Source organism: Populus nigra, chromosome 5, assembly GCF_951802175.1.
Source record: "Populus nigra chromosome 5, ddPopNigr1.1, whole genome shotgun sequence".
NCBI classification, from domain to species: Eukaryota; Viridiplantae; Streptophyta; class Magnoliopsida; order Malpighiales; family Salicaceae; genus Populus; species Populus nigra.
The window spans coordinates 17,748,315-17,763,247 of NC_084856.1; the positions used below are offsets into that span (position 1 = coordinate 17,748,315).

General features: G+C 30.5%; 1 protein-coding gene and 1 long non-coding RNA gene across 4 annotated transcripts; one reads left to right on the forward strand and one right to left on the reverse strand.

Moving 5' to 3' along the window:
* The first annotated feature begins 3,102 nt into the window (after nucleotides 1–3,102).
* LOC133695273 (uncharacterized) lies at nucleotides 3,103–7,098 on the forward strand. 3 transcript variants are annotated; one of them, XM_062117190.1, is made up of 9 exons: nucleotides 3,103–3,661; nucleotides 3,903–4,105; nucleotides 4,674–4,776; nucleotides 4,876–4,941; nucleotides 5,749–5,922; nucleotides 6,058–6,154; nucleotides 6,321–6,460; nucleotides 6,559–6,675; nucleotides 6,786–7,098. In XM_062117190.1, the coding sequence occupies exons 1-7, from the start codon at nucleotides 3,300–3,302 to the stop codon at nucleotides 6,441–6,443; spliced, it is 1,128 nt and encodes a 375-aa protein (XP_061973174.1). In that variant the 5' UTR covers nucleotides 3,103–3,299; the 3' UTR covers nucleotides 6,444–6,460; nucleotides 6,559–6,675; nucleotides 6,786–7,098. The 3 variants fall into 3 exon arrangements, with proteins under 3 accessions (XP_061973174.1, XP_061973173.1, XP_061973172.1); XM_062117189.1 differs by having other exon boundaries at nucleotides 6,321–6,453; XM_062117188.1 differs by having other exon boundaries at nucleotides 3,104–3,661; nucleotides 6,321–6,457.
* Nucleotides 7,099–7,210: 112 nt separating this feature from the next.
* Nucleotides 7,211–8,475, reverse strand: LOC133695274 (uncharacterized). Its single transcript, XR_009842418.1, has 2 exons — nucleotides 7,973–8,475; nucleotides 7,211–7,841 (listed from the first exon to the last, which is right to left on the reverse strand). It is a non-coding gene; the product is annotated as an uncharacterized LOC133695274 (long non-coding RNA).
* Nucleotides 8,476–14,933: the final 6,458 nt, after the last annotated feature.

Here is a 14,933-nt window from a genome sequence, read left to right on the forward strand (position 1 = left end):
TAGTTTCTTTGTTTGTGTAATGGCTCTATTGTTATCATAGTACAGGGCTATTAGATCAACAACGCTAGAAATCACATTTCATTCAATGATGAACTTCTTAATCTAAACAACTTTTTTTTCCTCGAGCATTGAGGTATATTCAATTTTAGTTGTAGAATCTATTATAGCGTCTTATCTAGAATTTTTTCAACTCATGGCACCATTATTTAGAGTCAGATATAACTAGACTAAATTTTTTATTTTCAATATCTGATTGAAAACTAGCATCTAAATAACCATGAACTACCAGCTCATCTCCTTCATGAACTAGAAAAACATTTTTAATTCATTTTAAGTACTTAAGAACATTTTTAATTATCTTCCAGCGACTCTCACCTGGATCAGATTAGTATTTACTCATCATATTCGAAGTATAAGACATCTTCTTAATAACATTTTCGAAGTATGCTGAATCACTTACATCATATATCTCTCAATTTATGTTTTTAAACATATATTCTTATAGGGGCATAGCATATGCAAAATAAATAAGTATTATCTTTTGGATTCTTTCATGCTAAACCATTTTAGTATCTTGTCCATGTAAGTGAATTGAGACAACCCAAGCAACTTTGTAGATTTATCTTTATAAATCTTTATTCTCGATATAAAGGTTGCTTTCTCTCATATCTTTTATAAAGAAATTCTTAGACAACTATATCTTTATTGACTAAAGTAAAGTGATTATGTATTTTATAAATGATATGTTTTGTCTGCCTATAATATTAGAAAAAAAACCCCATTTCAACTAACTTTTTTTTTATATAAACACAACGTTCATTCATATTTTCTATAAAATCAAATTATTTAATTATTTCATCAAGATAAATATTTCAAACTCCCCGTAAATAGATTTTCATAACTTAAGACACTTTATAGATAAATTCCTTGGATTCAAACATATCCCATGACTGGTACAAAACAACTTCACATCATGTGTCAAAAAGTACAAAGGTTAAACCTACCTCATAACCATAATTCTTTCGTGAGCTTGAAATCATAAAAGGTTGAGCGCAGAAAGCGTGTAAATGTCAAACTTTATCAATGGTCGCTAAAAAGAGTGGTCCGTAGTTTTGGATAATCTCTTCCTGATTTTCTCTCCGGCCCCACAGATTTTATAATTTTTTTTTGTCAAGCTTGTATGAACTTTGTAGCAAATACTCTAGTTCTTATCAGCTGCCCAGGATTTATTTATTTTTTTTAATTGTGCTTTAAGAATTACTTTAAAGTAATCATCAGTGAAAAATATATTTTAACATGCCATGGTGTAAAACGTTGTCAAAAGCACGAGGCTTCATGCTAACTCTTGGATGTGTTTATGCCTAATCCATGTCGTTAATCTCGGCTTTGGAATGGAGAATCAAGCAAAGTTTAAGATAATCCAAGCTCCGAAGGACCAGAGCCATGGAAGCTTCGGCCTTTGGGTTTGGTCTTCTCCAGTTTATTGGGCTTAATTTCTTTTTTACATGTTTTTGAATTGATTTATAAAAATTATTATTTTAATATATATTAAAATAAAAAACAATTATATTTTTAAATAGTTCGTGAAAACATGAGTTCATTCATTCCACCGTTTATTTCAATTTCTTTTTTCAAGGGTTTTCAAGCGTATTTGAAATATGGTTGTAGTTGCTTTTCAAAGTAATTTTCACTCGTAAATATATCAAAATAATATATTTTTTTATTTTTACAAAATTATTTTTAACATTAGCACATCAAAATAATTTGAAAACATAAAAAAAAATATTAATTTGAAATAAAAAATTTTAAATTTTATTAAAAATATTTTTGAATTCAAAATTATTTTTTTTATTCGAGGTAAAAATAGGCAAGCAATTCATGCTAGGATACGAGGACTTAGATACGTTATCAATACATTAAATTGCTTAGTGTAGTTATATGCGTACACGTGGGTAAATATTAATCTAGTATTCTTCGTACTTTTAAAGCTTATGCTTAGCAACACTACAACATTAATAATATTTTTTAACAAATCAAATACTTTTTTTATTTTTTATTTGTTTGTCTTTGAATAGAATTTTACTTAGTTATGAGGTGTTTTTTTAATATTACGGGTCTCACAATTTTATTTTATTTTAATATCAAGGTCTCTCAAATAAAAAAGAAAATGCTTGATTTCAACAATGTATGGGGTGGATTTCTCATGACTGGGAGCTGAACTGAATATTACTGGGCTCGCATGTGCTAGTTGGGTCCTATCATCAAGGCCTTGTTTGTTTCAGTTTTATACTATCGTAGCCCATGCTCTAATTACCAGGCCTGGCCTTTTAGTTAATGTTAACACGACTTCTCATTAATTAACTCATCTTTTTAGCCTGCCTATTATCATTAATTATCTCCTCTAAATTACTCACACCTTAAGGTTTTCTTCCCTCCAGGCTCCTTCCTTCTCGAGGGGGCAAACCTTTTCTTCGAAACAAAGAAAAAAAAAAAAGTAATAGGTATAATAAGTAGAGAGAAAATCATACCTATCCCGTTAGAAGTTGTAAAAATTCTCTTTCATGTTAAAAAATTAATGTTAGATTCTGTTTATTTTTGTATTTTAAAAATATTTTAGAAAAAAATTAAAATTTTTTATTTTTTTTGCTTTAAATGAATATTTTTTAGTGTTTTTATATCATTTTAATGCGCTGATTTTAAAAATAATTTTAAAAAATAAAAAAATATTATTTTGATACATTTCTAAATAAAAACTACTTTGAAAAATAACCGCAATCACATTTAAAATATATAAAAGTTAGGTGAGACTAGTTAATATATAAACCATAAGAAATATGGACAAATACAAAAATAAAAGAAGAATCATCGATTTAATACATTAACAAAACATCAAAACTCTTTTATCCAAAAGATATTGTCATTATCATCCATATGAAAACTGAAAACTAAAAAAAAAAATATGAACAAGAACATCATCCTCTTGTAGCCTTCTACCTAAGATGAATTTTCTTAACAACATGGTTACTGTCCCAACAGCTGTTAAGGTATAATTAATATCAGGTTAATAATAATTCTCCACAAAGCAGAGAGAGAGAGAGAGAGAGAGAGAGAGAGAGAGAGAGAGAGAGAGAGTCGGTTGATCTCAGCTTCGAAGTACACACAACGTGATAGACTCTACTAGTGTTTCTTTTTCCCCTTCAAGTTTCAACTGTCCGACTCCAAATCGTCAAACCCCACCTCTCTCCCTCTAGAAACCCCTTCTCTCTCGAAAACCCTCTGTAATTTAGATCTCACTTACAATGAGCAAGACCTCAATAATTATATACATAACTATAGCTCTACTTTTTCTTTTACTAGTAACTCAAACTCCGAATAAACCATCAAACCACCGCAACCGCCGCATCAAGATCCGCTCTAAATTCGACTTCGAACCCCGCCACCACAACCACCACCATGAACCGGTGCCTTTTGACCCCCTTGTTGCTGACATTGAACGCAAACGTGAAGACAAGGAATGGGAGAAACAGTACTTTGAACATTCACATCCTGAATTTGTTCATGACTCAGCTGCTGCTGGTCACGAGTCACAGCCCGAGTGGGAGGATTTTATTGATGCTGAAGACTATGTGAATGATGAAGAGAAATTTAATGTCACTAATAGGTAAGTAAAGATGGGTTATTTGTGTTTTTGTGTTGAGGATTGGAATTTTGTAGGTGGTTTTTTGTGATGAAGTTTGGATTTTTATGGTGCTTATGCTGTCATTAGTAGGTAATAAAGAAAGGATATCTTGCATTTTGCTTTTATGTGTTGAAGATTGGATTTTCGATGGTCTTTATGTGATAGAGAATGGATTTTTATGTTGTATGTGGTATATATTGAATTTTTTAAAGTGTATGTATAGGTTGTTGGTGTTATTTCCAAAGATTGATGTGGAACCAGATGATGGTTATGTGAGTGAACATGAATTGACTGAGTGGAATTTGAAACAATCTGAGAAGGAAGTTATGCATAGGACTAAAAGGGAGATGGATGTTCATGATAAAAATCATGATGGGTTTGTTTCATTTGCGGAGTATGAGCCGCCCAGTTGGGTACGGAATTCAGGTAAATGTCCTTACTCCTCTCTTGTAATGCATTTTTATATGTATAGATGTTTGTGTGAATAGTCTTATGTTTTTGAGTTATATATTTGAAGTTTATTCCCATTCTGTATTAATAAAAGTATCGTGTAAAATCATCTTCTCGACAATGAAAGTTGACAAGTTATCCATTTTGCTGAACTCTGAGACATGTTGCCTTGTGCATAGGTTGTGGTTCTACCCTCTAAGTCAGTGATGTGAATCAGTATACAACAATATGGGTTAAATATCTAGCAAATTGCTAACCTTGTGGTGTTAGTTGATTCGGGGACTTTTTTAGAAGCTGCTCAAAAAACAGATGTTATTCTTGATACTGTGTCTGTAACGATTTTCTCAGACACCTAAGATTACATTTGAATCACGCTTTTATATGTACACTTTACCATTACCAACAAAGTTCCTTTTTTTCCTGAATTCTTTATTTTAGGATCCGTGTCAACATCCTATTGTTTTTTTTTTTTGTGCGCACGCAACTGTAAGTAGCTGATTGCAGAATCATAAGCCATCATGACCTTGTTTTATGTGATTTTCAGACAAGAATTCTTTTGGTTATGATATGGGTTGGTGGAAAGAAGAACATTTCAATGCATCAGATGCAGACGGAGATGGCTTTCTGAATATAACTGAGTTCAATGAGTGAGTTTCAACTTTGTTTACCAAGTTTAATTTTTGAAAAGAGAACTCGTTTACTTTATTCTGATTGATGTGTGCTATTCCTGATTTTCTATATTTCAGCTTTCAACATCCTGCTGACAGCAAAAACCCAAAGCTACTTCAATGGTTGTGCAAGGAGGAAGTAAGGTGACAGAGATTACATCAATTTGCCTCTCTTAGAGTTTTGTACTTGCTTCTTCTTCTAATCTGCTTATTCTTTGATTTGCCATTTGGCTTTGGCTTCTGTGGTAGAGATTGAGGGGAGTGAGGTCAAGCCTGGGGTTTGAATCTTACAATCAAAAGGAAAGAAAAGCTGAAACATGCTACTGTTTGACTCCAGTTTCCACTTTCTTCATTTTTCCTCATTGCAGTATGCTAGCCTAACTTGAATAGCTAGTGCTTTTCTTAGTGAGCTTATTCTAGATAGACTAAATCAGAGTATTGATTGAATGAATCAACATGAAGACCTAACTTTGTGGTCCATCTAAGTTCAGACAAAAAACAACAGTTTTACGTGATTTCGTATAATCCAAGGAGCTGTGTTCTAGAAACATTTCATGGACTTTCTCTGATATCCCTATGGCTCCATGGGGGACTATTTGTCACAATCATTTTACGTTCATAATTGTGGAAAGTTTTAGCAGGAAAATCTGGAGAAAATTTTTTATCTGGTTTGGAATTGATAATAACATAAGCTCATAAAAGGTCGTTTAGATGGTCTATCTAGCATGAAGAGTTTGGGTTTAGAACTCGTTGTCCTTGTGGATAAAAATAGGTATCAAAATATTATAATATAAGTTTGTAGAATGCAGTACTTTCTTCTTGGGTTCTTGGTTTCTGCTTTAATGAATTAAATGCATTGCAAATCAAAAATTCACTTATCAGTAGTGTGCTTTTACATTTAGTTACTCTCAGCCTCATTGTATCTTCTTTATTAATTATTCCTTCTCTCAGGGAAAGAGATTCTGACAAAGATGGCAAGGTTAACTTTCAAGAGTTTTTCCACGGGCTATTCGATTTGGTGAGAAATTATGATGAAGAAGGTCATAATTCTTCACATCTGTCAGACAATTTAATGGAGGCCCCTGCTAAGAAGTTGTTCGATGAGCTAGACAAAGATGGTGACGGGTATTCATCTGGTGTTCTCTCTGCTTTTCTTTTTTTTTTTCCTTGCTCTTTAGTATTCTTTGACTAGTAATCTTATTTCCACAAATGGTTTAGAAGTTCCATTAATACCTTGACCTGGCTGTGTGCCCTTCATAGATTTTTGTCAGACATAGAATTGCTACCTATAATTGGGAAACTTCATCCATCAGAGCGTTATTATGCAAAACAACAAGCTGATTACATCTTGTCACAGGTAATATCTTGACTGCAAATAGCTTTTATGTCTGATTGATAATTGATGTATGACTCTGTGCTTGCTAGCCTTGTTAACATTGTATTTGTGATGGCAAAATGACTGATTTAGAAGATATTTTGAGTGTAGAAGGTCCGTTTTGAATATTATATGAAATATATCGCAGGCTGATACGGATAAAGATGGACGTCTATCCTTGACAGAGATGATTGAGAACCCATATGTATTTTACAGTGCTATTTTCAGTGACGAAGATGACGACTATGACATACATGATGAGTTCCGTTAATTTCTGCTAGGCAGGTGGTACTGCTACTCTACCTTCCCTTTTTTTTTAGAAAAAAAAAAGTCGTTTTAGCTATGTTTTGCACTTAAATTTATTTATTTTGCATCCTTAATTACAGGATATTTCTCAAAAAAAGAAAACAGCAGTAGAACTCATTCTTTTGTGGTTTATACATTGGTAATGATAAAGTTTTTACAACGATCACGAGGATTGCGCACCACAACTTTCTTTTTTGGTGAGTGCTTGTGCTGTCATATAATTCTACTGTTTTTTATTTTCTTTTCTTTTCTTTTTCTGAATGATTTTAGGTGCAAAAAATAAAGGTTTTTATTCTCATTCTTGCAGATTGCTATGGAGCCCAACTCATTCTGTAGTGAAATTTACCACTGGATCATTTAGTTGGACTATCGACTTTCTGGCAAAAATTTGTTGAATTGCGCTTGTTTTTTAGAATTTTGGTTTTCAATTTGTGATATTTCTATCTAGTCAACATGCAAGTATGTATTATATAAGACTTAACATCATTAATTGTTTAGAGCGAGGTAATTTGAAGCAACAGACAGTAGCTTTTGTACACTGTCAAAAAATGAGTTTCTAAGAGTTTCAGCCATGGCGTTGCATTCGACTAGTGCAAATATAGCTTTTTTTGTTATTCTTATTTTTGCTGGTCATATTTTTTCAAGTTAAAGGCCTGATCTATCAATGGAGCAAGCAAGCTGGATTTAAAGGCCTGATTTACTTTACATGGTGCAGTTTGACTTGAAATGCCGTTTTTCTATATCTAAATGAATCTCAGATTCGTTCACTGATTCTGTAGATTATGTTTATGTGGGTAATCAGTCATTCCCATTGGTGGAGTCCTGGGAAAAACTTGATAAAAAACACAAATATTCATGGAAACAGGTTCTCTAATTACAAGGTTGACTAGGGCAACTTTGCATTTGCTGTGAGGTCTTCAAGAGGTTGCTAGAACATTTGCTCCCTTGAAAGTAATGGACATCCAAGAAATCGACGACGGTGTTTTTGATTTACGGGATATGTTCTGAAAGTGCCTTTGGAACCACTCTTAAGAGTCACCCTTTAATAAATCTGTCATCACGCAATCTCCTATAGGGAACCGACTCTGCTCTGCTCTCCTGTTGATGTTGCTTTGTTGCTGATCACACCTAATTTTCATTTCACCACCATTCCAAAGATTTCAGAGCATTTCCCCCTTATTTTCGCGATAAAAAAGTTTTGTTTTTTAACCAAAGTAAGAACAATGGCAGCTGCGTTTCTCAAGTTTGCCTAGGAGGGGACATTGGAAGGGTGGGCTCCTTCGCTGCTGAAGGGATCAGAGTTGCGTGGGGATGAAAGGACAGCTGCAAAATGTAAACGAGTCGGGAGCTGTTCTCCAAGATGCTGGGGAAAGGAAAGTGAAAGGCGAGCCAGTGAAAGGACAGGTGCAAAATGTAAACGAGTCAATGACATTAATAGAAGCTTTCTCTGAGATGCTGAGAAAAGGAAAGTGAAAGACGAGTCAATGAAGCTACCGTAGGTTACAATGCCGAAGAAGTTTTAGACGATTTTGCTTATGAGGCGCTTCGCAAAGACCAGCAGAAGGGAGAGGAATGGGATTTCTTTTCACTACACAATCCTGTTGCATTTGATATGAAATATTAATAGAGCCCTCAGTGAAATCAAGAAACTTTCAGTAAGTTGGCTGTGGGTTTGGGACTACATCTGCGAATAGAACTCATGAAGTTAGCTGGGATCCTGACCAGGAGACAGATTCCTTCTTTGACAGCTCGGAAATTGTCATAGAAATGGAGGAAGATGTGTCTAAAGTTATGGGATTGCTTATTAAATCAACAAGTTATTCCGGTCGTCTCGACTGTGGGGATGGCGGGTCTCGGAAAGAATAGTGTAGCAGAAAAAAAGCTTGTGTGTGAAGCAGTGAAGGAGAGAACTTTTTGATGTAACAGTATGGGTTTGTCTTTCTAATGATTTTAATGAAGGCTGGATTCTAGGAGAGATGCTGCAAACTGTTGGTGGAATTTTGAAATGTTGGTAGATCAAATTTTAAAAATAAATTATATTAATATTAAAAATAATTTTTTAAAAAAAAATATTTTTTAATACACTTTAAAAAATAATTACTTTCATATTCTAAATATTTTAAAATCCAGATAAGTTAAGCCATCTAGACGTTATTACAAGAGACCTTGAGAAAAAGCTGGAAAAGAAAATGTTGTGCTTGAAAAAGAAAAAACTTATTTTTTAATTTAAAAAATATTCTCTAACGTAAATACTATTAATATTTAAATATTTAAAATCATTTATAGATAAATAAAAAACTGTTAATGAGGTTAGTAAAAAATCAAAATTTTATCATAAAACTTTGTTCCACGTCGGATTAAAATTCTTCTTTGCTTTTCCAAGGCCTGTAGATTTTATCCCATATAAAAAAAGATAGAGATTATTCTTCTCTTCCAAGGCGTGCATGGGTGTAATTTGTTAAACTAAAATTTAGGGCACTAATTAAAAATATGATAACTCAATTAGATTGCATGCATGTTTATAAATCAAAATAAAATACTTAAACTTGCAATTGAATTAAAACAATTTTATAGTCTGCATGCATAATTAATAAGCATGTAGTAAAATATTAAAAGTTGTAATTGAATAAACAAAATCACAGCAGGCATACCAACACATATAAAACAAGGTATTATCCTTAAAATGTAAAGTACTATCCTTAAAATCAGTGTAAATATTAAGAAGAAACCTAGCTGGTCAGCTAGAAACATTGTGCTGTTCATCCACACTGGATTCAAACAATGTTTTTCTTTTTTTTTTCAATCCTTTGAAATTAGATTCAAATGATGTTCTTTATTTTTGTTCTGTCCTTTGAAGATTCTTGATTGAAGTTTATTTTTTAATTTCATTATTTTATGTTGCATTGACTTAGAATTGAACTTGATAAATTATTTTAATTTGTTTTTTATCGTATTGTTATGGTGTCAAAAAACATTGTGCTCTTAAATTGCTACTTGATTTTGTAAAATAATAATAATTTTGTTGTTTATAATAAATTAAAAAATCCAAGGATCAAATTTGACTATGAGGCAACAATGCAAGTTTTTTTTTAACTATCAATTAGCTTAGTTTCCAAGTTTGAAAGAGAATCCTAGGGGAATTGTGGATGAGAGAAATAGCTTATTTTATTCACATCTTAATTTCTAAATTCGAGAGAAAATAGCATAGAAATAGTGAATGAAAGAGAATGCGATCGGCTAGTCAAATATTATGAACAAAAAAATCCAAAATTAATATTAGTGTATTTCTCTTAACAAAAAAAGTATCATTAAGGTGTTTTTAAACTTTTATATTATTAGAAAACATGTATTATGGTTGAAATGGATTTTTTTTTGTTTAATTTTATATTTTTAATTGATCCATGAGAGTTTTGAATTGACAATTTAATTTATCAAGATTATAAGTATGTTTATTATATTTTTTAAAATGAAAATATAATAAATAAATGGTATTTTAGTCCAAAAAATCCTACTTGATTTTTCAGCCCCGCTTTCGGTGGGTAAAATTTAAACAAGCAAATAACATGCTGTTTATTGTTGTGTAAAAAATGCAAGGCACGCGGCATAGCCTTGGTGGCCCACGTGCGCTGAGCATTCTTTCCTTGGTCAAACATGAGAGCCCCCATTTCCTTGGCCCAAGCTTTTGTGTCCTTTTTATGTTTTTTTTTCAAGATTTTTTTTTATTTTGATTAAAATGCATTATAAAAAATGCTTAACATTATATTTAAATTATTATTAAATGTTGTCATGATTCTTAAATAATATTATATTTTTTTATAGGAATGGTAGTAAAGATGGGTTTTTACTTATTATTCAAGCATTGACCATTATTTTTATATATATTTGAAAACAAAATCCTCTTAAAATAAAAAATTGTAGTCATATTTTTAAAAATCATCTGATCGTACCCATTCTCTTTAAATAAAAGAAATCAAAAGAATTGAAATAAAAAATAAATTACATCGCGACCGACACTTGCCTGGTGAATTTTTGCTCTCTCCTCTTTCTTTTTCTGTGGTAGGAAATTCTGTGGTTCACAGTTCATTTTCCACCAAAGCAATCACAGTCGCCAGCTGTCATTACGACCCCAGGACAAAAATCAATCGTATTCGGCTGGCTGCAGGCCAACTTGGACCCACGCCGAAATGTGAAAGGAAGCCCCTCATTTGTCTGTAAGTGGACCCTACCATCACATGCATTACCGCGTGGCATGTTTTCAATTTGAGGAACCAGGGGTGGCCATGGTTCTGTATATTCCGTGGTATAAATCATTCTAACAACCAAATTACCGGATGTCAGAAGTTTTTAACAACATTTGTGGCACGTTTGTTTTTAGCTTTTACCGCTTTTTTTTTCAAATTATTTTTAAAATTTTAAAATTATTTTGATTTGCTTATATTAAAAATAAATTTTAAAAAATTTAAGATATTATTTTAATATATTTTCAAGTAGAAAGGTACTTCAAAAAACAATATCTAAAATAATATTGAATGGGCTCTAATACGGTATTTGAAATAGTGGTATCAGTTTTTTTTCAAAATATTTTTAATTTAGAAATTCATTCAAATAATATATTTTTTTTTACTTTTTAAAAATTTATCTTCAACATTAACATAAAAAAAATTTCAAAAAACACAAAAAAAAATTGAAGCAAATTCTTTTTTCAATAAATGACAAAATAATGGTTCAACCACTGCGCCAAAAGGTCCCTAAACCTACACCCTCTCCGTTATGGGTTGTAATTTTTTTTTTTAAAAAAAAGAGTTTATAAGCTATTTTTTATATTTTTTTATGCAAAGAAATTCAAATTGTAACTTAAAAATCTTATCCAGATATTTAATCAAATAAATCGATAATTATCTATGTAAACAAAAAAAAAATCATTAACAGTAACTAAAAGAGAAACAGTAAAAATTGAGAGAAAGATTTAGATTGTGATATTTGATATGAAAAAATAAGATATTTATCTACTTGTTTCTACTTTATTTGTTTATTAAAATCAATAAAAGATAATGGATTATATAAACACATACGAAACTGGGTGAATAAAAAAATATCATGTAAGGTCGGACAAATTAGAAATATTATTTTTAAATATTAATTTATTTTTTTTAGAATGGAGCTTATATGTATAATTTTTTTAAAAAAAAGTTCTTCAAACATAAAATGCAAAACAAATTTTAAAAAAAACCTCTATAAAAAAAAAGGGTTATAAAACTCATGGTCTAAATTACAAGATTGTGATAAACCGATAGAAAAAAAATTGAATATAGTCGCAAAACTATTTTTTATAAAAAAAACAATGTATAATGATAAAATCAAAATAAGAAAAAAAAAAGAATATCTAACAATGTTAAATCTTAAAACTGATGACTCATGTCATTAGATAGGAAACCCTAGTCTTGAATAGATTAGACGTCAAAGGATGACACTAAAAAAAATCAATTACGCAAAAAAAATATAAAAAATAAATCATAGGGCATGAAAAAAAATTAAATTGGAGGGTTAAATTGAAAAAATATCAACTTTAATTAAATTATGAAATTAAAAACCAATATAACTTTAACGAAAGAGCCAGGGGAAAAAAATTATAAATCAAAATAAAAAAGAGTGAATTGAAAAAAATCATATATGAAAAATTATAATTTAAGAACTAAATTGAGAACATAAAAAACTTTACTAAAATGGCCAAGGATGAAAATAAACAATAAAAAAAGAAATAAATTAAAAAAGAAAAAAGGACACACATGTACTTTTTATAGAAGAGAGAGAATAGAAAGAAGAAAAAAATAGACAACTGGCGACAAACTGTCCATCATCTGTTATCACGCTGCACCAAAAGAAAGAGAGTATGGTGGCGCTACTGAGGACACGATGAAAAACCAAGTTTGATTAACAGGCGGTGTCACACACGCCATCCAAAAAACATAGATTTTATTTATTGACACATAATATGCACGTGTCAATAATTTTTTATAATAAAAAATTATAAAAACACCAAAATACCATTTGTAACCTTTAAAATTACAAATAAACATGTGTGAAAGGGTAAAAAAACCATTAAACGCATGCCTTAATAAGGGTGGAGATGTATTTTAACCATAACTTGAGAAGAGAAGGACAAAAAAAAAAACATTGGTCAATATCTAATTTCCTTTTCTTTTACCTTAAGGATAATTAAATATTTTTAATGTTTTTAAAATTCACGAAAAGATAATAAAAACGTAATTTTACTATATAAAAAATATAGAAATGATTTAGATAGCTCGAACATTTTTTTAATAACCAACTAACCATTAGAAATACTAAATTACCCTTGTAACCAAGTCTCCCATTTTTTCCACTCAATAGTAAAATAATAATTTTATAATAGCAATTTATATTAAATGTAAAAACTCTACACGTCCAATATCAAAGCTGAGACGTCATAGACTCATAAAAACATAGTTTCAGAGTTCAAAATGTGTGCACTAAATAAATAAATAAATATATATATATAAAACATGTTGCCAGGTATTATAGTGGATTCTTCTTGAAATAAGTTACCAAGTGGCATGTTCTTAGCGGAGGAAAAGGTCCTTTCACCAATGATAACACACGCCAGATGGGAAGGTTACTCGGCAATTTGGTTCCTTCGAATTCACATTCCACTGATGAAGGGTCTTTAATGTAGGTGATTAAAAAAATTAAGTGCTATACTTATATAAAATTTAATTCTAATGAAGTAATATCTATTTTTGTATTTTTATTTGAGTGTTTATACCTCTCTATTTTTACAATTAAGTATTTATACTTTTATTTTTTGTATTTAAGTCTACGGATCTTTATTTTCTTCAATTAAGTTTTTATACTTTTTTCTCTCTACTATTGCTATATTAGCATTAAAAAAAAAGATGAAATCTTGAATTTTTTTAGTGGAATTATATTTTTACAAGTTATATAGATTGTTTGTAGATCTATATATTCAACCGAGTTATATCAGGTTAGCCCTCATATAATTTAGATTCTTTTCGCAGGAAAAAAACATCAATAACATTTGAACATTTATTTTACGTTCAATAAAAATTTAATCTGACTCACAGTGAAACGCAAATCAATGATCCAGTGTACGATAAATGGACACTTGCCTTTTTTATTGCAAGATCCAATATTTACAAATTTTTAAAAAAACATAAAAACAAAAAAAATGTAAAGAGAATATAAAAAAAATATATTTTTTTTATCATCAAAACTCAACAACCCTAAACAAGAAGAAGAAGACTAATCATGTTTCAACGGGGAAGTTTATCCGTTTATTCTTCTTGAATGGCTGCTTAATTAGTAACGGGTTATTCACGGGACACAGCATTGATTATTGACACATATTATACAGTCATAAAGTCCGAAGACATTTGATTAAAAAAACAAGTCACACTTAAATACATAAATAAATAAATAAATAACATTTAATTCCGTCAGAAATGAACCTTGAGGAAGCCTGTAGCGTAGAAAGACTAGGTGGGCCGAGCAAATCAATCATACACGGTCAAGTTCTGGATAATTATTGTTCACATGCACTTTAATCACTGCCTAACAGTACAAAACTATGTTTAATTTACGGTGGGAGCTGTTCGTGAAAGGAGATGTAAGCAAAATTACGTAAGGTAGCTTTTTTTCATGATGCAATGATTAAAGTCATCAAATCAATATCAAAATCATGTTATGTGAAAGACAAGTCTTCTCTAAAGTCTTGCCATAAATATCAAAAGTATGATTATGTATTTCCGCGTATCAGTTAGGTTAGCTCTACCCACACCCGATGCACAGGTGGCATAAAAGGACAAGCCACCTCATATAATATATAGTAAAAGCGTGGATATCAAAAGTTGCCACGCACTTTTTTTAAGCATTGTGTGTTAACCGTTTTTTTTTTAAATTTTTTTTTAAATATTTTAAATTGTTTTTAAAAATAAAAAAAATATCATTTTAATATATTTTTATATAAAAAATCATAGTATTTTTTTTCCAAAAAAGTGGATAAATGTGGAAAAGACGCTGAAAATAAGTGGTGGGTTTAAAGATCTTGCAAAAAATTCACTTTAACCCCCACCTTTACAAATTATACTCTATTTGGTCCCCAAACTAATGTGCAGTTCAATTTTAATATAAAAATTCATTTTCTTAAAATATAAATTTTGACGGGTCAGCCAAAACATCTAGGCTATTGTTTTTTATTTTTCTGATGCATTTTTTGTTGCTTAGTTTAAAAAATACAATCTCACTGTTTTTTTATTAAACTTAAAATTAACAGAAAAATACAATTTCACTCAATATTATCAAATATCTCACCCTTCTTTTTTGGCAATAAAGGTGGACAATTTTTTTTCAAAAATATTAAAGCAAACAATGCATTGCCCTGCTGCTTAGCTTTTAGGCT